The sequence below is a fragment of the Gopherus flavomarginatus genome, chromosome 5 (genome assembly GCF_025201925.1).
Source record: "Gopherus flavomarginatus isolate rGopFla2 chromosome 5, rGopFla2.mat.asm, whole genome shotgun sequence".
Taxonomy (NCBI): Eukaryota; Metazoa; Chordata; order Testudines; family Testudinidae; genus Gopherus; species Gopherus flavomarginatus.
In genome coordinates this window covers 41,474,613-41,501,706 of record NC_066621.1, presented here as the reverse complement: position 1 = coordinate 41,501,706, position 27,094 = coordinate 41,474,613, and the positions used below count along the sequence as shown (strand labels likewise).

The 27,094-nt window shown below is 47.8% G+C and overlaps 2 protein-coding genes across 4 annotated transcripts in view; one reads left to right on the top strand and one right to left on the bottom strand.

Moving 5' to 3' along the window:
- Positions 1–27,094, bottom strand: part of LOC127051008 (NACHT, LRR and PYD domains-containing protein 3-like) — a 572,024-nt gene that overhangs the window by 189,720 nt on the left and 355,210 nt on the right. The window lies entirely within an intron of this gene.
- LOC127051009 (NACHT, LRR and PYD domains-containing protein 3-like) overlaps positions 1–27,094 on the top strand; it is a 166,566-nt gene that overhangs the window by 79,190 nt on the left and 60,282 nt on the right. For all 3 annotated transcript variants that reach the window (XM_050952786.1, XM_050952785.1, XM_050952788.1), the window contains exons 7-8: positions 865–1,038; positions 17,417–17,632. In XM_050952786.1, the coding sequence (XP_050808743.1) occupies positions 865–1,038; positions 17,417–17,632 (390 nt within the window). The remainder of the gene's footprint in view (positions 1–864; positions 1,039–17,416; positions 17,633–27,094) is intronic.

Below are 27,094 nucleotides of genomic sequence, written 5' to 3'. Positions count from 1 at the left end.
TTACAATCTCTTCAGACCTGCACACAGGTTAACACCTAAAACTATACTCTCTCCTACCTATCATTAAACCCACAGACTGCTCTCCTATCCCACCTCACTACTGACAATTGCCATACCACCGAGTGCCCTGCTACTGACACAACCTCCAGAATTCTACACTGGAATGATGCCGACTGGAACCTCATGGTTCACATGCTCCTCTTTCTTTTCAAAATACACATGAGGAGATGCAGATCCAGATCTTGTCATGTCACTGTCACAGCTCTATGATGCTCCTCAGATTAATCCCTAGATCTCCTCATATCACAATCACAGCTCTTCCCAGCTGCTTCAGCTTATTCCTCCACTATTCAGTACAGTTACACCTAAAACAGTGAATGCATCTGGAGGGCGTGCACTTATTCCCAATGACTATTGCCTTCACTCTGTATTTCCTGGTTTTCTGAAGTGTGAGAAGGGCATAAGCTATCACCGGGCAACCTTAACTCTGAATTAAAGAAGATTTTTCATTTAATTAGTTTATTACTGTATTGCTTAAGTGCCCCAGCCACGATCAGGACCTCAGTATGTTAGGCACTGGACGTATTGTAATGTCAGGTGTCACCAAGTGGTTCTGGTCCTTTCACAGTGCTGATTGGTCAAGAGTCAAGTGTAAGGGGTGGGGCTCAAGCAGGAAGTTCAACCTCACACTGATTCCTCATTGAAATAGGGAGGGGGTTGGGACAGGCGGAGGAGCAGGCCTTCTAGTTCATTCTGCACGTGGATTGGTCAGGGAGAGGGGCTGGTGGGTGGGACCACCTGTCAGAACAGCTGTGATGAGCCCTGTTCACACTGTGATCCCCCTTCTCTGTGTTTCTCCTGCAGAATGTGGAGCTGCGGTGTCACAGACGCTGCCTGTGGGGATCTTGCCGCTGTTTTCAGAACCAGCCAAAGCCTGACAGAGCTGGACCTGGGTGCTCATTATTCTCTGGGAGATGCCGGAGTTCAGTTGCTGTGCGAGGGACTGAAACACCCGAACTGCAAACTGGAGAGACTGAAGTAAGTAACATTTGGCCTCCTCTGTGTATTTACAGGTGTCCTCTGTGTAAAGTGCTTGACACAGTGAGAGATGGTGGAGGGGAGAAACAGATTTTTTTTCTCTCTGCTCCACTCTGATGTTTCTCGGGGATGGAGAGTCACCTCATTTCCCCTTGCCTACAGCCCATGAGGGTCTTACTAGTAGTACCTGAGTGTCAGCTCCCTGATACCACCAGCCTTTCACTCACTCAAACAGTCTCCTCTGGGCTTATTCCAGACCCAGCTTTAATTTGCAGCCTGACAAGAGGGGTACCATAATTACTGAATCCCTGATTCATTCTCCTATAATATCCAACCCCTGACTGGCTACTCACAGAAGTACCAGAATCTTTGCACTCAAAGGGTGTGTCTACACTATGAAATTAGGTCGAATTTATAGAAGTCGATTTTTTAGGAAGCGATTTTATACAGTCGATTATATATGTCCCCACTAAGCACATTAAGTCGGCAGAGTGCATCCATAGTACTGAGGCTAGTGTCGACTTTCGGAGCATTGCACTGTGGATAGCTATCCCACAGTTCCCGCAGTCTCCACTGCCCATTGGAATTCTGGGTTGAACTCCCAATGCCTGATGGGGCAAAAACATTGTCTCGGGTGGTTTTGGGTACATGTCATCAGTCACCCCTCCCTCCATGAAAGCAACAGCAGGCAATTGTTTCATGCCTTTTCTTCGTATGGATGTCATACTGCTTTCAGCAGACAGTGCAGTAGGACTGCTAACCGTCGTCATCGACGGACTGCTTCCACTGCCACTCTGCTCTCCTGCTCTGGCTGCAGATGCTGGAATAGGCTGGAAAAACTAGTCTTCCAACCACCACTTCCACTGCCACTCTCTTGGTGGTCTCACAGGTCCTCTATATGACCATCGTCACCCTCCACTTCCACTGCAACTCTGCTCTCCTGCTCTTGTCTCTCCATACCACAGCAATCGTGCAGCCCACTCAGCTCAACTAACGAACACAGGCTGTTGTGTCCTGGCAGCGGACAGTGCAGTAGGTCTGCAAAACTGGTCTTCCAACCATCACTTCCGTTGCAACTCTGCTCTCCTGCAGACGCCATACCACAGCAAGCATGGAGCCCGCTCAGATCACTGTGGCTGTTATGAGCATTGTAAACACCTTGCACGTTATCTTGCAGTATATGCAGAACCAGAACCTGCAAAAGCAGGCAAGGAGGCAACGGCAGTGCGGTGACGAGAGTGATGAGGACATGGACACAGACTTCTCTCAGAGCACCGGCCCTGGCAATTTGGACATCCTGGTGGCAATGGGGCAGGCTCATGCTGTGGAACGCTGATTCTGGGCCTGGGAAACAAGCACAGACTGGTGGGATTGCATAGTGTTGCAGGTCTGGGATGATTCCCAGTGGCTGCAAAACTTTTGCATGTGTAAGGCCACTTTCATGGAACTTTGTGACTTGCTTTCCCCTGCCCCGAAGTGCAAGAATACCAAGATGAGAGCAGCCCTCACAGTTTACAAATAAGTGGCGATAGCCCTCTGGAAGCTTGCAGCGCCAGACAGCTACCGTTCAGTCTGGAATCAAGTTGGAGTGGGCAAATCGACAGTGGGGGATGCTGTGATCCAATTAGCCAACGCAATCAAAGTGCTGCTGCTATCAAGGGTAGTGACTCTGGGAAATGTGCAGGTCATAGTGGATGGCTTTGCTACAATGGGATTTTCTAACTGTGATGGGGCGATAGATGAAATCCATATCCTTACCAGTCTCAGGGTCTCCCCTCCCCGGGAAACCCCCACCCCCTATCCCTACCTCACCTCAGTTGCAGCCTACTACCAGTCACCAACTAGCCCCCATGCTCTGGGGCAGACTGCAGTATAAGCCACTCATCATAGGCAAGGTTGGATCTGGACCTGCTGCCTCTCTCTGCAATCCAGTGTCTCTATGAGGCCTTGGACAAGGCGCTGCAGCCTGGGGAGTTACCAGCCTGGAGTTGCCAGCCCTGCCTCACTCTAGGCACCCTGAGTGTCCCAGCAGCCAGGCCCTTCTCTCTCTGAAGGCAGAAAGAGAATGTCTGTGCTCCTGGCTCAAAGGCTTTTTATAAGGACGGCTGTGGTTTGTTTGGGGCATGGCCCCCAGCTGTGCCTACTTCCCCAATCAGCCTGGGAGCTGCTTGCTCCAGCCACAGCCCTCTGCTGGACTGTTCTAAGCCCCTCAGGGCAGGAGCCGGTGATCACCCAGCTACACACACCCCACCTCAAGATCCTCTCCACCGAGGGTTGTTCTACCAGCCCAGTTTTCCCCTTAGCTGGGCCTGCAGGACATCCCATTCCTGCTGCAGGTGCTCCAGCAAGAGGAGCAACCAGCCACCCTCCAGAGGGTTTGGGTGCCCTCTGTAGCCTCCTTAGTTCCCAGGTTTGGTCTCCATCGTGGCCTGTCTTGCCCCTGCGTGGATTCCACACACACGGCTGGGCAACAGAATTTGGTTTTCAGGCAACCATGGTAAGCCACAGTCTTTTGGCTTCTTTCCATCATAACATGTGGGAATGGTTTCAAAAAGCAGCACCCTCATTTCCCTTACCAAGCACCTGTTGGATTGGCCATTTAAAATGGGTTGGCCATTTAAAAGGAGGGGCTGCAGTTTTTGGGTTAACGAGCAGCACAAACCCAACTAAACCCACAGGGGTGGGTTAGTGGTGGGGGCACCCCCTAGAATTGCATGCAACTCATCATAGAAGCAGCATGTCTGGGGGTCTGACCCAGAGCAGCCGTTTGCCTCTTTGTTTTTTTGGTAGGCTTGCTTGAGCTCCTTAAGTTTCATGCAGCACTGCTGCAGGTTCCTGTTATAGCGTCTGTCTTTCATGCCCTTGGAGATTTTTTCAAATATTTTGGCATTTTGTCTTTTGGAACAGAGTTCTGATAGCACGGATTCGTCTTCCCATACAGCGATCAGATCCAGTACCTCCTGTTTGGTCCATGCTGGAGCTCTTTGGCGATTCTAGGACTCCATAGTCATCTCTTCTGATGAGCTCTGCATGGTCACCTGTGCTGATCAGCTCGCCATGCTAGCCAAACAGGAAATGAAATTCAAAAGTTCCTGGGGCTTTTCCTGTGTACCTGGCCAGTGCATCTGAGTTGAGAGTGCGGTCCAGAGCTGTCAGAATGGAGCACTCTGGGATAGCTCTCGGTGGCAAATACCATCAAATTGCAGCCATACTACCCCAAATTCAACCAGGCAATGTCAATTTCAGCGCTAGTCCTCTCGTCGGGGAGAAGTACATGTAAGCAGAGTCAGGATAAGCTCTACCCTGACATCTGGTGGAAAGAATGTCAGAGAGTTTATTTGCATAGACACGCCTACCCTATCCCAGATTGCTGAGCGGTGGGACTGCTTGGTGACAAATGACTCACCCTCAGTTGGGTGGTACTTGCTAAACAAGGGTCATGGGTTCCAAAACCCAGTGAAGTAGAGAGGTTGGGGACAGGTATCTGTGCCTGGTGGTGCAGGCTCCTTGTGGAGCCAGAAGCACCAGTTGCACCTCCTCCTCTCTCCACTGTGGAATGTCAGAGTTGATTTTTTTATTCCCTCAAGAATCTAAATACAGGTGACTGAGCTGAACGCACTTTGGGCTAATGGTGCACTAGCACTGGGGCTCCCCCACTAAGAGCTGAGATCACTAAGAGTTGAAATCACAAAAAAGCTGAAATGACTGAGCTGAGAGCACTGAGCATTGTGCTAGCTAGTGGGGGAGCCTGAAGATATGCTGTGGAACAGAGCAGCTGGCGGAGTGGAGCAGTTGTGGGGACGGCTGGAGCGGATCACAGGACAGCTGGTGGCAGCAGAGCGGCTGGCAGAGCGGAGTAGCTGTGGGACGGGTGGAGTGGCCCACAGAGTGAGCGGAGCCGAGCACTTTTGCAGAGCAGCTCATGGAGCAGAGCAGCTGGTGGAGCGGAGCAGTTTCTGAGGACGGCTGGAGGAGCAGAGTGGAGCTGCTGGTGAAGCAGAGCAGTTCGTGGAGAAGGCGGAAGCAGAACCCACGGAGAGGCAGGGCAGTTGGCCCTGGACCACGTAAGGTGCCCCTTTCTACCCAGGCTGGGGGGAGGGACCTCTACAGATAGACTCTCGAACTCTGGGGTGGCATTGACCAGAGACTTTTGGGTTGTTGGACTTTGGGGTGATTGGACTTAAAACCCTAAGCGGAAAAAGGACAGTGCCAAACGTACTTGGAGGTGGGTTTTTGTTTATGGTTTGTGTTATAACCCTGTTTATGGTGTTTCTCCAATGGGATGCCGCATTGATTCCTTCCTTTATTAAAAAAGATTTTGCTACACTCAGACTCCGTGCTTGCGAGAGGGGAAGTATTGCCTCCTAGAGGCGCCCAGGGGGGTGTGGTATGTGAGTGTCCCAGGTCACTGGGTGGGGGCTCGAGCCGGTTATGCATTGTGTTACTGAAACAGAACCCCTGGATACTGAACCCGGCCCTTGTTGCTGCCAACTAGAGGGGCAGAAGGGTTACATTTTTGGGGGCTCGTCCGGGATCCCTGGGTCAGTACCCCTCGCAAGCACTTGTTGAGTGTTCCACTGTATTGGGAAATAATTATGTTTATATTTTGAGGAAACTACTGTTTGTATAATGGCTAATATGTCGGGTTTGTTGGGCCCCAGTCCTGCAGCCTCTAGCTCAGGGGCGGCAGACTCAGCCTATGATTGGGCAAAAGCACTGGGGCATATATTGGAAAAGATTGTGTTGGCCTATGCTACGTCAAACTCTTGTCGTAAGTTAAGGTTATTTGATGGGGAAGAGGAGTTTGAACTTTGGTCGGAGCATACTACTGAAATGCTGCGGGAGTGGGCTGTACCCGATGTAGAAAAGCGACGATGTCTAATAGAGAGCCTTAGTGGCCCAGCATTAGATGTAATTCGCACCCTGAAGCTCACTGACCCTGAGGTCAGTGTGAAGGACTGCCTAGAGGCCCTTGATAATACCTTTGGGAGCGTAGAGGGCCCTGAGGACAGTTACTGTAAATTCATTAATTCCCGACAGCAAAGGGGTGAGAAAATTTCAGCCTATATACAGAGGCTGGAGAGACTACTTCAGAGAGCTGTTATGAGGGGAGCAGTGACTGCTGAGCAGATGGATCAGACCAGACTGGCTCAAGTTTTAAGAGGGACTCAGTATCAGAACCTGATCCTACTTCATCTCCGACTAAGAGAACGGCAGGAACATCCCCCAAGTTACTCCCAGCTGATAAAGGAGGTCAGGGAAGAAGAAGAAAGGCAGGCAGCCAGCGAGTGTTGGGAAGCCCAAACATTGGAACGAGCCAGTACGACACCACCGCCAATGGCCAGTGTACTGATGGTGAGCACCACAGAGGAACTTGCCCAACAAATGCAGGTCCTGACAGAACGGATAGCTGAGCTGCAAAGCATCATTGACCAAGCTAAGACTTCCCGGAATAAGGAGCCTCAGACTGTGATGATAGAGAAGTCAGTATCTAGAGTCACCGTCCCACCTCGCCGAATGGGGAAAGGACACTTCTTTTGCTACCGGTGTGGTCAGGATGGGCACAGTGCTGCTAACTGCCATAAGGAAGAGAACCCCTCCTTAGTGTATGAAAAGCTGAGGATCAGTTGGGAGAGATCCAGTAGCTGCCAGAAGGTCCGGGGACGGAGACCATCTAGGCCTAGAGGATTTGAAGATTCCCCCAGAAGAGACCAACCAGCTGGGATCCCTGCAGGACTGATAGGGCCTCGAGCAGAGGTCATGGTGAGGATTGAAGGGGCGGAGTGTAAAGCTGTGCTTGACACTGGATCTCAAGTGACTATTATATTTCAGTCATTCTACCAACAGATGCTTAGGCACCTGCCCATACAGCCACTGACTGGCATTGGTCTGTGTGGCCTCAGCATGGATGAATACCCTTATCAGGGCTATGTCATAGTACACCTGGAATTCCCAGAAGAGATTGCTGGGGTAAGACAGGAGGTGGACACTGCTGCTTTAATATGCCCTGACCCCAAAGGAGCCTCTGATGTGTCTGTGCTAATAGGGACCAACTCCAGCCTCTTTAGGATACTGGCTGATTACTGCAGACAGCAAGCAGGAGACCAATATCTGAATACCTTGGTGATACACACACACTGTGCTGAGGCTTACAGAAAAATTGAGGACACAAGAAAAGTGATGCCTGATTTGCCAGTCGGAGCACTGAGGTATGCGGGCCCGGTCCCTTTAGTGGTGCCTGCCATGTCAGAAAAGGAGGTGATTGTCAGGAGTACCTGCCTAAAAGGCAGTAAGGGAACATTAGCTGTGGTAGAGCAGCCAACCAAGGGAGGGCTCCCAGAAGGAGTGCTGGTTCTCAGCGGAGTCATAACCCTACCTGCTGAAGCCCAGGAGGAGGTGACGATACTGGTTGCTAATGAAACACGCCGTGATGTGTTTGTAAAACCAGGGCAGAAGATTGCAGACATTTTTGAGCCTGAAAGCGTTGTGAGACCCCAGTATGAAGCTGAAGTTCCAATGATAGATCCTGCGAAGTTTGACTTCGGGGACTCACCGCTGTCTGAGGAGTGGAAGGATCGCCTGAGGAAGAAGCTTTGCGAGAGATCCAAGGTGTTCTCACTACATGAGTGGGACGTGGGATGTGCAAAGGGAGTGGAACACCATATCAGGCTACAAGATCCCCGACCCTTCAGGGAGAGGTCTAGGAGGATTGCCCTCTCTGAGATGGAAGACGTGCGCCATCATCTTCAAGAGCTGATCGCGAATGGTATCATCACAGAGTCACAAAGCCCCTATGCCTCACCCATTGTGGTCGTTCGTAAGAAGAGTGGAAAAATCCGGATGTGTATTGACTACCGCACCCTAAACAGGCGCACTACAGTTGATCAGTACACCATGCCTCGAGTACAAGATGCCTTGGACTGTTTGCTGGGTAGTCAGTGGTTCTCTGTGTTGGATCTTCGGAGTGGATACTACCAGATCCCTCTGGGTGAAGAAGATAAGGAGAAGACAGCCTTCATCTGCCCATTAGGGTTTTATCAGTTCGAACGCATGCCCCAAGGGATTTCTGGAGCACCTGCCACATTTCAACGTCTTATGGAAAAAGTCGTGGGAGACATGAATTTACTGCAGGTGTTAGTTTACTTGGATGACCTGATTGTGTTTGGAAGAACCCTGGAGGAACATGAAGAAAGACTTCTTAAAGTGCTCGACAGGTTGGAGGCATATGGTTTGAAGCTTTCAATTGATAAATGCCAGTTCTGCCAAACCTCAGTGAAGTATGTAGGTCACATCGTGTCCCAAGAGGGTGTGAGTACTGACCCCGATAAAATAGAAGCACTCACTACCTGGCCACGTCCCATTAACTACAGAGAACTCAAGACGTTTCTTGGATTTAGTGGTTACTACCGCAGATTTGTGAAGAACTATGCTACGATTGTAAAACCTCTGAATGATCTTACCAGGGGATACCAGTCCAACAAGAACAAATCTAAGACCCAGAATAAGCGGAGGCCTCCAAAGCCGCCTTTGCAGAGACACTATGGCCCCTTCGAACCATTTGGGCCGCGGTGGGATGAAAGATGTGAGAGAGCTTTTCGGGAAATCATTACTCGCTTAACTCATGCTCCCGTCCTAGTCTTTGCTGACCCAAGCAAACCGTTTATCCTGCATACTGATGCCAGTTTGGAGGGTCTGGGAGCAGTACTGTATCAGGAAGTGGAAGGCAAACGCAAACCGGTAGCCTTTGCCAGCCGAGGACTGTCTGACAGTGAAACTCGCTACCCCATCCACAAGCTGGAGTTCTTGGCCTTGAAATGGGCCATCACTGAGAAATTCCGAGACTACTTGTACGGTGCTCAGTTCCAGGTGTGGACAGACAACAACCCACTGACCTATGTGTTAACAAGTGCTAAATTGGATGCTACAGGCCAGAGATGGGTGGCCGCCTTGGCTAGCTATGAGTTCAGCATTCAATACCGATCAGGGAGGAGCAATGTAGATGCAGATGCCTTGTCCAGACGTCCGCAGGCACCTGATGTTGCTGTGATACCCACGGATGGCGTGAGAGCTATTTGCAGTGTGAGTCGCCGAGAGCCGGAGGCCCCTGAGAGCCTTCATGGATGTGTTGCTGAAGCTTTGGGCCTACCCCCTGAAGGCGTGCCTTCTGCTTCAGTGAACTATATTGCTTTGGACCAATCTCCCTTGCCCATGCTCAATACGGCTGACTGGCAAGAGGCCCAACTACAAGATGCTGACATTCGTGATACACTACTTGCCAAAAGAGGGGGGCGAGGCCCAGCTGAGGTTGTCCCACCTACCCCAGAGGGCAAACTACTATTGAGAGAATGGACCAAACTAAAACTGATTCAGGGAGTGCTACACCGCACGACCACAGACCCTCTACAAAAGCAACGGAATCAACTAGTGCTGCCAAAAGATTACAGAGCCCTGGCCATGAGGGCCCTGCATGATGACTTTGGACATTTAGGGATGGAGAGGACCCTGGAACTTATCCGCAGTAGATTCTATTGGCCACGGATGGCTGAAGATGTTCACCGGAAATGTGAGACCTGCGCGCGATGTGTGCAAAGGAAAACTCTGCCCACGAGGGCTGCATATCTGAAGAACATCACCAGCAACAAACCTCTGGAGCTGGTTTGCATTGATTTCTTGTCTTTAGAAGTGGACAAGAGGAATATTGGGAACATCCTAGTAGTGACCGACCATTACACGCGATATGCGCAGGCATATCCCACACGTGATCAGAAGGCCACTACCGTCGCTCGAGTACTGTGGGAAAAATATTTCTCAGTTTATGGATTCCCAGCCCGGATACACTCGGATCAGGGACGAGACTTTGAGAGTCACCTTCTGAAGGAGGTGCTGAGGATAGCAGGAATTAAAAAGTCAAGGACAACGCCTTATCACCCACAGGGTGACCCTCAGCCAGAGAGGTTCAACCGAACCCTGTTAGATATGTTAGGGACTTTGTGGCCAGAGCAGAAGGCAACCTGGAGCCAACATGTCGCATTTCTAGTGCACGCCTACAACGCCACAAAGAACGACGCTACGGGAGTCACCCCATATCTCTTAATGTTTGGGCGAGAACCAAGATTACCCATAGACCTGTGCTTTGGTGTATCCGAGGATGGAGATAGCTATGAAACTCACCAGCAATATCTATCCCGTCTACGAGAAAAGCTGCGGGATGCTTATCACTTAGCTACATCTGCAGCTCAGAAGAATGCAGGCCGCAACAAACATCGATATGATGCTAGGGTGCGTCTGCAAGAGCTCCAGCCAGGGGACAGAGTCCTGCTGCGAAATTTGGGTATTGCTGGCAAACACAAGATAGCTGACAGATGGAAGGCAATACCTTACTTAGTGATGGAAAAGCTAGGAGACCTGCCGGTCTACAAGATAAAACCTGAAGAGGGTCCAGGGCAGACCAAAACCGTGCATAGAAACCTTTTGCTCCCTGTGGGAGAAGTGGTAAGCAGCCCTTATGAGATGGGCCACAACAGGGCAACTGGGCAGAACAAAGGTGCTGTACCAAAGCCGCCTTCCAATGTGGAGAGCCGGCCTCCTGCAGCTAACCTACCCCTACTCGGCACATCTGACAGTGAGTCTGAGGAGGAAGACACAACCATGGTGTATCCTGGGATGAAGACAAGATTTCAGTCTCGATCCGCTGAATCAGAAGAGAGCACATCCTCTTCCGCCCTAAACCCTATGGCAGAAGTATTTAGGCCCATTCCTGACATCCCTGAGCCACTGGTGGGACCCCCGTGTAATGACTTACACAGGCTATTGGACAATGGTGACATACAGATGGAGGATGTCCAGAGCACCTGCGACCCTCCACTGTTAGAACTAGAAATGCAGGAGCCTATGCCAGTATCTGAGGGGAACTCACAGGAAACCTCCCCATCCGGCACTCAAGAGGATGTCCCCCCTACCATAGCAACAGAGATTCTTAATAGGCGAGACAGGGTAATAAGACCAGTGAAACGGTTAACTTACGATGCACCTGGGGTGATTAGTGAGGAGCCTATACATTTAGCACACAGGTTTGTGAAAGCTAAAGTGGGCTATCTAATGCCTTTTGGAGAGGACCAATAAGTTGGTATAGTAGGGAATGTGATTTGTCGGGACGACAAATTCTTGGCTGGGGGAAGGATGTAAGCAGAGTCAGGATAAGCTCTACCCTGACATCTGGTGGAAAGAATGTCAGAGAGTTTATTTGCATAGACACGCCTACCCTATCCCAGATTGCTGAGCGGTGGGACTGCTTGGTGACAAATGACTCACCCTCAGTTGGGTGGTACTTGCTAGACAAGGGTCATGGGTTCCAAAACCCAGTGAAGTAGAGAGGTTGGGGACAGGTATCTGTGCCTGGTGGTGCAGGCTCCTTGTGGAGCCAGAAGCACCAGTTGCACCTCCTCCTCTCTCCACTGTGGAATGTCAGAGTTGATTTTTTTATTCCCTCAAGAATCTAAATACAGGTGACTGAGCTGAACGCACTTTGGGCTAATGGTGCACTAGCACTGGGGCTCCCCCACTAAGAGCTGAGATCACTAAGAGTTGAAATCACAAAAAAGCTGAAATGACTGAGCTGAGAGCACTGAGCATTGTGCTAGCTAGTGGGGGAGCCTGAAGATATGCTGTGGAACAGAGCAGCTGGCGGAGTGGAGCAGTTGTGGGGACGGCTGGAGCGGATCACGGGACAGCTGGTGGCAGCAGAGCGGCTGGCAGAGCGGAGTAGCTGTGGGACGGGTGGAGTGGCCCACAGAGTGAGCGGAGCCGAGCACTTTTGCAGAGCAGCTCATGGAGCAGAGCAGCTGGTGTAGCGGAGCAGTTTCTGAGGACGGCTGGAGGAGCAGAGTGGAGCTGCTGGTGAAGCAGAGCAGTTCGTGGAGAAGGCGGAAGCAGAACCCACGGAGAGGCAGGGCAGTTGGCCCTGGACCACGTAAGGTGCCCCTTTCTACCCAGGCTGGGGGGAGGGACCTCTACAGATAGACTCTCGAACTCTGGGGTGGCATTGACCAGAGACTTTTGGGTTGTTGGACTTTGGGGTGATTGGACTTAAAACCCTAAGCGGAAAAAGGACAGTGCCAAACGTACTTGGAGGTGGGTTTTTGTTTATGGTTTGTGTTATAACCCTGTTTGTGGTGTTTCTCCAATGGGATGCCGCATTGATTCCTTCCTTTATTAAAAAAGATTTTGCTACACTCAGATTCCGTGCTTGCGAGAGGGGAAGTATTGCCTCCTAGAGGCGCCCAGGGGGGTGTGGTATGTGAGTGTCCCAGGTCACTGGGTGGGGGCTCGAGCCGGTTATGCATTGTGTTACTGAAACAGAACCCCTGGATACTGAACCCGGCCCTTGTTGCTGCCAACTAGAGGGGCAGAAGGGTTACATTTTTGTTACATACAGAAATTGATTTTAAGAGCCCATTAAGCAGACAAAAATGGCTTCGTCAGTGGACGGGTGCAGGGTTGAATCAATCTAACGCTGCTAAATTTGATCTAAACTCATAGTGTAGACCAAGGCAAAGATGTAGCATGCTCCAGTTTATCAGAGTTACCTTAACCACTGCTCCTGTAAGGCACACAGAAGTTGTAAACATTTATAATAAAAACAAAAATAAGTTTATTTAAGAAAGAATAAAGATTTATCCTGGAAAGAGAGAAGGTGATGGAAACAACTGGTTGAAACACAAATCAAAATCCTAAAGCATGCACCTGGATCTACACTCATCAATAGTTACCTGTCCTATCTAATGAACCAGGCTTTCCCCACAAAACTCAGTCAGCTGCAGAACTAGCTGGTGATCCCCTGCCAGCTGTGTTGTTCCTTTTCACCTCCAAGTGGCTTTGATCATTTGTCATGGTCTCTGATGCTTTTCTATTGAATGTTCTGGGAAGTGGCAAGGATGGACAACACAGCGTTCTGTAGATATGTTACATGTTATACTTAATGAATAAATATCCTATAAGACGTATTTGGTGTATTGAATTTGTCAGGCCTGAGCTGAGAACTGTTTGCAAAGAACAGGGGATCCTTTGCCAAGGGCTCCCTGTGTCACACCAACCCAATTTTATTTCTCTTATTCTTTATCTTTCCTCTTATTACACCATCTCCATCTCATGCTGACCCTGCTGTTGTTCCTGGTAAGGGCTTTAGCGAAGAGGTGTTCTTGCATTTTGCTCTGACCATGGCCAGGCCAGGGGTCAGTCTGATCCCCTCTCAGAAGGTCTTCTACAGCTGAGTTCTAGCTGTTGAGAACACTCTACTCCAATGCCGAAGAGTCTGAACCTGGGCATCTCGAGTGGGATTGTCGCTGTGGAGCACAGTTGAGACTGTCTGCTATAGGCCATTGGCCTTGGCAGCAATAGCTGAGCTCCCTACCATACGTGTAACACTGCACAGCTACACACAAACATGTGCACAGCCATGTAAAAGGGATCCCATCACCTCTGGTGTTTAACCTGCTCAGAGGAAATGCAATCACACGTTTTTTACCACTACATCCCTCTGCACTGTTTTAGCACAAGCACTGGCAAAGCAGCAGCAGTCTTGCAATGAGTCTTCTCCCAGTGGAGTTGCACACTGCCCCTTCCCACCCTTCTAGAAGCACTTTGATAACTCAGAAAAACAGGGCTCAACACAGCGGGACTTCAGTGGAAATGTAATGGCCTGTTATGTGAAGGAGGGCAGACTAGATGAGCTGATGGTTTCTTGTGGCCTTAAACTCTATGAAGCTGATTCTGTCACCTGCCAAGCCGCTCACTGGAGTTAGTTGCAAAAATTCATAATTTTGATATAAAAATGGATGACAGATTAAGTAAAATATTCCAAAGAGAATTATTTCCATTTTTCAGCAAATGGAAACTCGTATGCCAGCCCAACAGCAGCTGAGGGGAGATGCAGTGATCTCTGCTTGCCCTGACCTCAAACACCCACCCAGGGGCGGTCCAGGTACCAGCACGCCAAGCGTGTGCCTGGGGTGGCAAGCCACGGCGGGCGCTCTGCAGGTCACTGCAAGGGTGGCAGGCAGGTTGCCTTCAGTGTCTTGCCTGAGGAGGGTCCGCTGGTCCTGCGGCTTTGGCGGACCTCCCACAGGCAGGCCGCCGAATCCGCGGGACCGGGGACCTCCCACAGACAAGCCACCGAAGACAGCCTGCCTGCAGTGTTTGGGGCGGCAAAATACCTAGAGCCGCCCCTGCATCCACCTCTCAGATTTACAAAGACACAATGAATGAAAAATACAATATTATAGCATTAGAACTTCAAATGGGAAGCAGCCAGCATGTTCCCACTCCGGCTCCTACATGTAGGGGCTGCAATGGAGCTCTGCTTTCTACCCCTTGCCCCAAGCACTGCCCTACCACTCCAATTGGCTGGGAATTGCAGCCAATAGGCGCTGCGGGGGTTGGCCTGCGGATGGGCAGCATGGAGAACCACCTGACCACGTCTCCGTGTAGGAGACAGAAAGGGCATGTGCAGCTGCTTCTGGGAGCGGCTTGGCAGGTGACAGAATCAGTTTCATAGAGTTTAAGGCCACAAGAGACCATTAGCTCATCTAGTCTGCCCTGCTGCACATCACAGGCCATTACCTTTCCCCTAAAGTCCCTTGTGTTGAGCCAGTGGTTATGCATTATCAAAATGCTCATGGAAGGACGAACAGGGGCAATGTGGAACTTCACTGGGAGACGACTCATTGCACGACTGCAGCTGCTTTGCCAGTGCTTGTGCTAAAACAGTGCATAGGGATGAGGTGGTGGAAAATATGTGATTGTATTTCCTCTGAGCAGGTTAAACACTAGAGGTGATGGGATCCCTTCTGCACTGCTGTACACACATTTGTGTATGGCTGTGCAGAGTTACAGGTATGGTACGGAGTTGTGCTGTTTTCTCCCATGTTTCTTTGTCTAGTTGCTAGGCTTTGTCCCAGAGTTAGTTCTTGTGATGGTGGTAAAGGATTTGAATGGAGAAGCATTCACAGCAGGGCTGTGACCCTAGTAGAAAGTACTGAAATCACAGTAGCGCAATGTTCAGAGGCACAGACTAAAGGGAGCCAGCTGCTACTTACTTTAATATCTGCAGTCTGCAATTGGGATGTTTCAGGGTATGGCTACACTTGAAATTTCAAAGCGCTTTGAAGTGTGAGTGTGGTCGGAGCGCCAACACTGGGAGAGAGCTCTCCCAGCGCTGCACATAAACCACATCCCTTACGGGTGTAGCTTGCAGCACTGGGTGCCGCGCTCCCAGCGCTGCGGCACTGATTACACTGAGGCTTTACAGCGCTGTATCTTGCAGCGCTCAGGGGGGTGTTTTTTCACACCCCTGAGCACGAAAGTTGCAGCGCTGTAAAGTGCCAATAAAGCCAAGCCCATATTAGTGAGCCTATTGCCAACAGGTAGGTGACATTGGATGTAGTTATTCAGTTGCAAATTAAGTTGCTCAGAAGTGGGAGACTAGATGATACCAGGTGGTGAAACAGTTGGAACTGGTTGTTAAGTTGTGTGAGGATCATGTTAAGCAATGCAGATCAGTTAGACAGTGAATGCAGCAGAGCTCTGTGAGACTGCATGGCTCTGCATGATCACTGAACAGCACAGGAAGCAACGTGTAAGGAAGGCTGCATCAAGCAATGGATTTGTAAGTACTGGCCAGAGTGCGGCATTCTCAAGAGTTTGGTGGGTTACGTTTCCCTCCTCAATGGCTAGGGTGGCCAAATTCTGAGAAGAAGAGGGTCCAGTTATCACTGAGGGCCACAGAGCTAAAGATGTAATAACAAAAAACATTTTATAAATAGGGGATAGGAGTCTCCTTGTCTTCATATCTTCATAAAAATTGCAGACAGAAAAACTGTTCTCAAATAAGTCCAGTCCACAAACAATGACTTTTTTTTTTGCATTTCATTGTACAAGTTCATATTGTTGTATGATAACAGACTTTTGCTTTAAAAAAAGGAAAAAAGTGTGTGAAAATGCATATAGTATATCACCTGGGTCTGTTTTCCCAAACTTTCAAAAACAGTACAATTTTCAGTACATGGTTACATTATCAATCATATTTAGAAGATTTCTGCCACTTTTGGTGAAAATTAAACATTGGGGTTTTTTTAGTTGTGGCCATTTTTATAAGCCATCCTAGTACATAATGAAAACAATGAAAGTTCTTGTAATTTTGATAGAACACAATTTTGCCCTTGAAATGTATTGCAAATTTCTAAAATACTGGAAATGGCACATGACATTTCAAAAACACCTGAGTCAGTCCGACCACCACCCGCATTGTCCGCATATTCACACACACTCTGGAGTTCCCTCACTTCTAGGGAACCCATTCTGAATTTTTCTATTCCCTACCAACAGCTCTTCAAATGTTTGCTTGGGTCTGGTCTAGTCAGTAGTTAGATCTTTTCAAATTTTTCCAACACACTTTAGCAAATCACAGTAGGTTTCACAGTGAGAAGCCTCAAAATTTGCTCAGGTCCTAATGTTCAATACCCGATTGGTTAAAAAAATATGGGGTCCCTTCTGAAACTGAGAAACACCAGGGACTAAGCGCAGCTCTATGCAAGAGAAAGGATGGTCGTGTAATTAAATTGCTGGATCTAAACTCAGACTGTCTGTGTGAACTTGGACAAGTCATTCAGTCTCTTATGGGTCTCAGTTCTCCATTTGAAAAATGGCAATAATAATATTTCCTTTCCCTACCTTTTACCTGTGTGGTCTATTTATATTGTAGGATCCTCAGGGCAGGGAATTTCTGTGTGTAGTGTTGCTCCTTCTTCTAGTACCAGGATCCTGTTCTGACACCAGCATTACCCTCAGCCAAGTGGTGGCAGGTGTCCAGCACCTTGCAGATCGGAGGAGAAATCAGTGACAGGGAGTCTGGGTAAACTCTAAGTGAAACTTGTCATATTTACATTTATTCACCTGTTTTGTACTGAGAGGGTCATATAGCAGAGGCTCCTCTTCCAGAGATCTGAGCCCAGCACCAAATTCCCAAAGAGAATCTCTGTCTCCAGAATGTATTCGAATAAGCGCCAAGGGCAACGAATAAACTCCCATACTGTTCACACAGCTACCACCTTCCAAAAGCTTACCTACATCACCACTCCTCATTTGTGGGGTGTCTCTCCTTTTTTATCCCAGTTGCGTCCTTTTTTTCCTTCATGTGTCTTCTGCCCACTTCGGGTCTTTTTTCTCCTCAACTTCTCATTTGTCTTCCCTCATTTCTTACCTCTAAATCCGCATGTGGATTGGCCAGGGAGAGGGGCTGGTGGGTGGGGCCGCTTGTCAGATCAGATGTGACGATCCCCATTCACACTGTGATTCCTCTTCTCTGTGTTTCTCTCTTCTGCAGATTGTGGAGTTGTCATCTCACAGATGATAGCTACAGGGACCTCGCCGGTGTTCTCAGCACCAGCCACAGCCTGACAGAGCTGAACCTGAGTCATAATAAACTGGGTTCAGTCTCTAAGGTGCCACAAGTTCTTTTTTATAACAAACTGGGCGATGCCAGAGTGCAGCTACTGTGTGAGGGACTGAAACACCCAAACTGCAAACTACAGAAATTGGAGTAAGTAACATTTGGCCTCCTCTGTGTATTTACAGGTGTTCCTTGTGTAAAGTGCTTGCCACAGTTAAAGATGGTGGAGGGGAGGAAAGATTTTTTTCTTTCTGCTCCACTCTGATGTTTCTTGGGGATGGAACCACCTCTTTATCCTCTGCCTACAGCTAGAGGGAGTCTTACTAGTAGTAGTTGGGTGTCAGCTCCCTGACATCAGCAGCCTTTCACTCACTCAAGCACTCTCCTCTGGGCTTATGCCAGCCCAATCCTGAATCCTGATTTATTCTCCTGTGATATCCAGGATACTCACAGAAGTACCAGAATCTCTGCACCCAAAGATGTGGTGTACCCCAATTATCAGAGTTATCTTAACCACTGCTCCTGTAAGCCACACAGCACTTGTGAACACTTATCATAAAAACAAAAAGAGGTTTATTTAAGAAAGAATAAAGTAGGTGATGGAAACAACTGGTTGAAACACAAAACAAAATCCTAAAGCACGAACTTGGGTTTACACTTGTTAATAGTTACCTGTCCTATCTAATGAACTAGGCTTTCCCCAGAAATCTCAGTCAGTTGCAGAACTCGCTGGTGATCCCCTGCCTGCTGTGTTGTTCCTTTTCACTGTGAAGTGGTTTTGATCGTTTGCCATGGTCTTTGATGTTTTTCCATTGAACGTTCTGGGATGTGGCCAGGGTAGACAACACAGTGTTCTGTAGATACATTACATGTTATATTTGATGAATAGATATCCTATAAGATGTCTTTGGTGTATTGACTTTGCCAGGCCTGTGGTGAGAGCTGTTTGCAAAGAACAGGGAACCCTTTGCCAAGGCCGCTCTGTGTCACACCAACCCATTTTTCTTTTCTCTTATTCTTTATCTTTCCTCTTATTACACCGTCTCCATCTCAGGCTGACCCTGCTGTTGTTCCTGGCAAGGGCTTTAGCAAAGAGGTGATCTTGAATTTTGCTTTATGGCCAGGCCAGGGGTCAGTCTGATCCCCTCTCAGAAGGCCTTCTACAGCTGAGTTCTAGCAGTTGAGAACACTTTGCTCCAATGCCCAAGAGTCTGAACCTGGGCTTCTCCAGTGAGATTGTCCCTGTGGAGCACAGTTGAGACTGTCTGCTGCAGGCCATTAGCCTTGGCAGCAACAGCACCACTCTGTACCATACCTGTAACTCTGCACAGCCGCATACAAATGTGCGTACAGCAGTGCAGAAGGGATCCCATCACCTCTAGTGTTTAACCTGCTCAGAGGAAATACAATCACATATTTTCCACCACCTCATCCCTATGCACTGTTTCAGCACAAGCACTGGCAAAGCAGCTGCAGTTGTGCAATGAGTCTTCTCCCAGTGAAGTTCCACATTGCCCCTGTTCGTCCTTCCATGAGCATTTTGATAATGCATAACCACTGGCTCAACACAAGGGACTTTAGGGGAAATGTAATGGCCTGTGATGTGCAGGAGGGCAGACTAGATGAGCTAATCGTCTCTTGTGGCCTTAAACTCTATGAAACTGTTGCCGGCAGATAACTGCCTGAGGCCAAGCAACAGCGGGGGGTTCTGTCGCCTGGTGTGCCGCGGCAATAAACACACCAGGGTAGAGAAGCAAACCAAGTTTATTTGAGATCTCAAAGTGGTGCAGGGAGGCTGATGCCTCAAATCAAGCATGATTAAAACAAGCAGTCTGTTCCTTTATATCCCATGAGAACTTTTCTCGCTGACTAGCAATCCCCCATTTCCCCTCCCTCTTCCGTCCAGCTGCAGCATTCTTTTCTCACAGGCTCCTTTGCCTTCCCCCTTCCTCTCCCCCTTTCTGCTACAGAGACATGTATGCTGTATCTAAAAGCGGCCTTGAAACTTGCTTCAATTTAGCTCCAGTGTGTTACAGCAGGGAACTGGCTGTTACAATCAGAAAACTAACTGCTGACATTACATTTTACAGCTCTTAACATATTAGGTTACACTAGGTTACACAAAGTGTTTAATGTGGAGGAACATTGGTTCATTGAGGCCTACAACGGGAGGGCTTCATTGACACTTGTGGTCTACCACCCTCCCGAGTTACCTAGGGTTATGCCTAGTGACACCAACAAAGCTGATTCTGTCACCTGCCAAGCCGCTCACTGGAGTTAGTTGTAAAAATTCATATTTTTGATAAAAAATGTAGGATGTATTAATCAAAATATTCCAAAGAGAATTGGCCTCAAACACCCACCTCTCAGATTTACAAAGACACAATGAATGAAAAATACAATATTATAGCATTAGAACTTCAAACACGTGTCAATTTAAAAAAAAATTGTTTGGTGCATTGGGAATTCTTGTGCAAAAACATAAAAGGCTACACCATGGCAGTGCTGACTAACCCCCAATTTATATGCATAACACAGATGCCCCACAAAGCATAATGACTGCCTGTTGACAACATCCGCAGCAATTTCCACAGTCCTGAGATATGCTAAAGAGAACATAGAGCAGGGTAATGAGTGAATAAATCGATACCCGGCTGAACCCTACCCTCTGCACTACCCAACCTCAACTAAATCCTCTTTTCCATGGTACTTTATCACCCACTGAATGCTCCCATCCTTCCAGTTCCAAGGTACTGCACTATAGCAGGTGGGGAAGAACTTTGGTGATATTCTCTGGGCTGCATGGAGGACCCTCAAGGTTATTTTTCCTTTGGGCCCAGAGCACTCTCATCTCTAGCTCCTGTAGGAAAAAAGGATAGAGAGAAACCGAGTTTAGCTACTAAACCAAACAAAACATCTGAAAAAATAAGAAAATTTAAACAAAGAAGCAAACTCTGTCTAAAAAACTAGCAAACATGATTGAAGAAATGAATTAAAGGAAAACAAATCCAGCTCCTTGCTGTCCATAGCACAAACACCCAAAGCTGCTGGTGCTTTTCATGATCCACTCTGGGCCATGAGGCCCAAAATCTGTAGGGAGTTGCGGGGAGTGTCATTAGGAGCTGCTGACCCTCTCTAATAGCATCTGCAAGTGCAGAGTGTTGCTTCTCACAACACATGTGCAGATCCTTCTGCAGGATCCAACCATTTAAAGCAGACATTGCAGCAAACTAAGTGCACACACTCTAAACCATAGACATTATGCACCTTCTCTGGGAAGCAGCACGAGGAAATGCAGGGTAGGTGCAACAACCCACAGGCCCTGCAGCATTTACAGAGTGAATTCTTAGTGAACATAGTGCATTGTGTGCACTCAAGATAGAATGGCTAGTGTGGCTGCACTGCATCATTGCAGCTTCCAGTTCAGTCACACTGATGCAAGTTGCAATGTGGAGTTCTCTAGTGTACACGTTAGGTCATAACTTATTTAGGGCCATAACAATTAGCACGAGGACTTTGAATTCAGTCTGGAAGGGAAGGGAAAACCAATTGATTTTGTGGAGCATCAGAGAGAGGGGCTCCCATAAGTCATTGTTGCTTAGAAAGGAACTGCTGCTATCTGAATGTCTTACTTATCTTCCCCCACAGGGACATTTGTGTCAGTCTAACAATATTCACAGAGGTCTAGCCATTGCTTGGCAACACTTGTGGTTTAATATTAAATGTATTTAAGAGACCAAATAACCAAGCTTAGCTTAATTTATTAATAAGGGACAAAGCAGTACAGTATGAAAAGGAGGCGTACATACACTCCTTCTGGGAAGCAATTAATGTCACAGCACGTTCACCTCACACAAAAGCTGTGCTTCAAAAATACGCACCCAAGATAGCACAGCATGGTTCTTGACAAGTTAAAAAGCACAGAATATGTCACCCAGGACTAGAATTCACCAGTTAGATTTTTACCTTTTCTTCTTGCATCATGGTGTAGCTTTCTCTTTCTTCTGAATACTATATTACAAGAGCTATGAAAGCACTACCCAATGTGCACTACGATGTACAATGGATGTATCATGCCTTCAATCAATTTTATATTTGCTACTGTCAAAAGCTATGTTTTGCTTTGCAGAGTACATATATTTGAAGTGAAGCTGGAAGTGCTACCTGCTGTTCTGATAGCCTGACACTTCCATCAGTAGACGCTGTTTTCTGTTGCTTATAACTTTGCTAACCTTAACCATATTGGCTTAAATTTTCTATGCTGGGTGTCTGCTTCAAGCTGGATATTTGTTGTGAAATTTCAGCCTTATGGTTCATCCATTCTCATCCACAGGCTAGGGAAGCACACTGTTTCCCCAGAGTAATTCTGGTGAACTTTTCAGTGAGAAGCTCTATCTCCCCCTATGCTTTTGATCAGGAACTTGAAATTTTGCACGGGGAAGCATTTGTGCCAGGGATATGCCTATTTCTGCCCCAATTTTCAAAGTTCGAAGCATTTGAAAAATCTCATTGTTGATGCTCAGTGGAGACTTATTTCAGCTCTGCAGCTGGAATCTCCAAAGTCCCTTCTTCACCGAGTATGCTCCACCCTGGGGCTCCAGAGGACTAAGCCAGCTCTGACAGGGTCTGTTGGGGAAATCAGGATCGGATTGGGAAATCCTGACTGCTATCTTGAGGGCTGGGTTATGTAGTGGGAGAGATTCCCACCCCAGACTGAAAGGGGTTATGATCTCCACTGGGCACACTCAGCCCCAACCTGGTACATCTGTGACACCTATTGCACCTGGAAAGGGGTGGCTCCTTAAAAGGAAGGATCAAAGCTCAGGGCACGCTGAACTTAAGAGGGAAGCAGAACTAGCACTCCCCTGCTCCACAGAGAAGCTGCAGAAGACTTTCTGATGCCTGAAGCCTCTGGAGAGGCAGAAGAACTATCTTCACTCTGCTTTGCTTTTTATTAGAGCCCAGGTGCTCAGCCTGGTCCTCTGACACTGAGGGTGTTAGGAACCCAGCCCCGTTCTCAGAGACTATATACCTGTTAACTTGTGAAGAACAGCGGGGTGAACCCAGACTGTTTTGTGGGTTGCACTCCAAACCAGCACTATAGCAACACCTCCAGCCAGAAAGGGTCCTTAGAGATGAGAGGGGACCCACCCTCATCCCAAGGGGTGATCTAGAGGTATGAACTGTCATAGAGTTTGAATAGGAATCACCAGTTTGCTCAGAAACTTCACACATTCTGCCGAGACAAAGACTTAGCCAAATAATTCAATCTACTTCTCCTCTTCAGACTGGATCACTGTAATTCACTGCAGCTAACACTCAGTCTAACACTGCATATGTTCCAGCCGATAGAAGAGAACTCTCCACCTCTTCTGTGATTTATGCCATTATGACCACATCAGATCAGTGCTCTGATTCCTCCATTGGCTGCCAGTCAGCTTCTGTTTCCAGTTTAATGCCATCATCTTAATCCTCCATGAAACTCCAGAACCAAGCCCAGGACCAGAGATGACTCCCAACCAGTAGGAGCAGACAGAGAAGCAGCCTCAGCAGAGACTGATGGACATTGATGTCAGACTGCCTGCTACAAGTTGTCACTCTCAACATTCTCTTCTTTGTGCTGTTTGTTGCAACCCTGTCCTTTCCCATCCCCGCACAGTCAGTGCATCTTAGCCTCTTTCCATGTTCCCCTCTTTCCTTCCTTCCTCCCTGCCTTCTTCGTTCCCATCCCTTCATATTTCCTTCCATTTAGCTAAACCCCACCTAGCAATTCCCACCTAAAGAATTAAGGAAAACCCAAATGCAAAGACTCACCCATCTTCCCCCAACAGCAAAATAACATTCAAAAGATCACTGTTGCACTGTTTATTCTGCTTGTGTGTTCTGTGCCTGTCCACTCCCTTTAGTCTGTCCCACTTTACCAGTTAACGGGCTGCCTGCATCTCAATGTTCACCACCAGATACAGCACTGATTTGGTCAGCAGAACTTCCATGTGCTTGTTCCTTAATCATGGTTTGTGGCCAAACACTTTGATGGCTCAAATGATGCTCATCAGCCAATGTTGTGTGTGGGGAAGCTGTCTTGTTTGGTTTCCAGTGTTTCAACCAAAAGTGTCTCCAGTGAGCTTCTCTTCTTAACAAGTGAATTATCACCAATGTATTGGTACTAGCTGAATAAATTCCACATTTCATTTAGGGTAGTTGTATTTTTTTATTACAGTAAAGAGAAAGCTTTGCAATAGTTAAGGTTCAGACCAGTCTCCTTTTTCAAGTTAGCTAGGTGCCTGAGAGATCTAAAATCTACATGGTTAATCAGATTGCCTTGAATTTGGCATGTCTTATGGGTGCAAGGGTTTCTGCTAGTGACCCAACATTCGGCTAATTTGACCAAGCGGTTTCTGCAATACTGCCCCCTCCCCCCAGCTCTTCTTAAAGTTGACACATTCCGGCAACCTATTTATGCTCATAGATAAAGATCAATCTAGAGCTCAAGTCATCACAACAGGATCTCAAATGCTCCAGGGTTCCCCAACAGAGGGCCTGGTACCCACAAGCCCTTTGGGATAAATCAAATTAAAACCTTATTTCAGAGAGAGTTTTCATCTTCCATTAGGCACTTCAGAAGTCGTGTGTACCTATTTTTGTGCCTAATGTATTAAACTGAGCATGTGCTGAGACAGAGACTACTATCTGGAAAACTACCCATCACAGGACCTGGGTGACTCCAGTGATATGTTATGGTAATTGCATCTGAGTAACACCCCTGGCACTGTGAGTCCAAATCCCATCTAGGGCAGAAATCTGAAGTAAAAGAAACAGGTGTATTATGCCAAACTGCTTCTATTATTGGGGTGGGGGGATAATTTGGGGAAAATAGAATCTGAGTATAGCAGAATATTCAGAAGGTGCTGAAACTATTGTTTGAAGAAAACACACAAGCCAATGCTTGCTGAGAGGGGAAGTCAATTGGGGTGAAAGAGTAGGTGGGAAGAGGGATTGAGGCTCAGGTAATGGGGGTCTAGGGGCACAAGTGGAGAATGGTTTGCATGTGCCACAATCTGGGTTTCCCCAGTCCATCTAAGGAAGCATGACCTCCCCCTTCCCTGCTCCCCTCATGTGAGCCAGGTTCGGGGGGAGCTTGCTTTTCAAGGGAGAGTCTGAGCCCCTATTCCCTATGTAACTGGGGGTCCCTTGTCCCCCTTGTGGTGTCTGAACAATTCTCCATGTTCCTGTGTGAGTGCAAGGGCCCCAGGCAGGGCCCTGATCATCTATGGGGGTGTGTCCCCATAAGTACGCCTTCATGTGAGCCAGGTTCTGGAGAGGAGCTTGCCTTTATGGGGTGCCTGAGCCCCTCTCCCTAACCTCTCCATGTAATCTGGAAGTTACTGTCCCTTTGTGGGTGTTTGAGCCCCACTTCCTGTCCCCCGCCTCCCCGTGTGTGCTTAGCTCTTGGTACCCCTGTCCATTTATGGGAGTCTGACCCTTATCCTCCCCATCCTCAAGTGAACCAGGTGCCAGGGGTCTTGCCTGTTGGGGGTGTCTGAGCCCGTTTCCCTATCCTGCATGTGAGCCAGGATTTTGGGAAGCCCTGCCCTCTAGCTTAGAACAGGCATGCTCAGAGCACACACCAAGAAAACACTCCTGAGACAGGTATGTTTGACACACATCAGAAACTCTCCAGCACTAAGGGGGAAGAGAACACCCACAGAAAAGAATGGAGCAGTTCACATGTCTGAGAGCTATTTTTTCAGTCTGTCTTCATCTCCATGGGATATTCTCTTTCAGCTGAGACTAAAATGGGCCACTTACCACCCCTCTGAGCCTTCAACTCCGAGGTGTGAAACTCCTCCCAGGGTAGAAATCTGAGAATGAACTGTAAATATCTAGGCGGAAGGATTAAATTAAGGTAAATGCTCTCAGAACTTTAACTCTGCCCTCTCTGAGTGATGTCTCAGAATGCCCATAACACACACACTTGCATTCTGCCTTTTCAGATGCTACCTGGCCTTGTCATGCACTCAAACACTGAGCCTACTTCCCTGAGAGAATACCACATTTGTAAAATGTAACAGCCACTTCATACCCTTTATAATCCCTTGAGACTTTCACACAGGTTATCACCTAAACCTATACTCTCCCCTACCCATCATTAAATCCAGAGACTGCTCTTATATCCCACGTCACCACTGACAGTAGCCATAGCACCCAGTGCCCTGCTATTAACACAACCTCCACAATTCTGTCCTGGAATGATGGCAACTGGAATTTCACGGTTCACATACTCCTCTTTCTTTTGAGATTACACACAGCAGGGAGACTCAGACCAGATCCCCTAATATCGCAGTCACAGCTCTAGGATGATGCTTCTCAAGCTAATCCCTAGATCTCGTCGTGTCACAATCATAGCTCTTCCAAGATGCTTCCACTTATTCCGTCACCATTCAGTACGGTTATACCTAACACAGTGATTGCATCTGGAGGGCATGCACTTAATTCCAAGTGGCTACTGCCAGCTCCAGGGGGCAATGTGGCTGTTTATCTTTGTTCTGTATTTCCTGTTTTTCTGCAGTGTGAGAAGGGCATAAGCTGTCACTGCACAACTCTGATTTAAACAAGATTTTTGATATTTAATGATTAGCGTACCACGGTATTGCTTAAGTGCCCCAGCTGCAATCAGGTCCCCAGTGTTTTCAGCACTGGAGATGTTTTATTGGCAAGTGTCACCAGGTAGTTCTCTTTTAGTCTTCCCAGTTCTTTTTTAGCACGTAAACAAGGTTTTCATTTTGAGGCAACATGTGTTGTATTAGTTTTATTGGGTTTTGCAGCTTTAGAAAGGAGGGAGCTGTGCAAACAGCCAGAGATTTTGCTCTCTGCATTGCACTTTGATTACAGTCTATTCTGGAGGCAGGTTTCTGCTTGGGAGTTTGGTGTTGGGGTGAGATCCTTGAAAGAGGAGAAAGCTCTTTATGCTGTGTGAGCATCTTATTCCAGGACAGACAATGGGAAGGGGAAAGAAGTATTACAATTTCAATTTTTCGAATGAAAAATTGAGACCCAGAAAGATGGAATGACTGGCCTGAGGTCGCACAGGTAGCATATCGTAAAGCCAGTAACTGAATACAGATCTCCTGAGTTCTAATCCAGAGTTTTAACTACAGAACCAGATTATCTCATGCAGAGAGCTGTGTTCATTCTTGTGATTCTCAGTTCCAGAAATGTGCTTCTTAAAAACAGATATTGTCTCTCTTTCATATGGTTAAGGTTTTTAAGGTAGAGCTACTTAATAATCAGATTTCAAATGATTAGCCTTGTTAGTCTGTATCAGCAAAAACAACGTGGAATCCTTGTGGCACTTAGAGACTAACAAATGTATTTGCGCATAAGCTTTCATTGGCTAAAACCCACTTCATCAGATGCATGGAGTGGCACATACAGTAAGGAGGTATAAATATACAGCATATGAAAAGATGGGAGTTGCCCTACCAAATGCGGGTCAGTGCTAACTAGCCAATTCAATTAAGGTGGAAGTGGACTATTCTTAACAGTTGACAAGAAGGGGTGGAAAACACTTTTGTAGTGCCAATGAGGCCAATGTAAACAAGGACTCCTCCT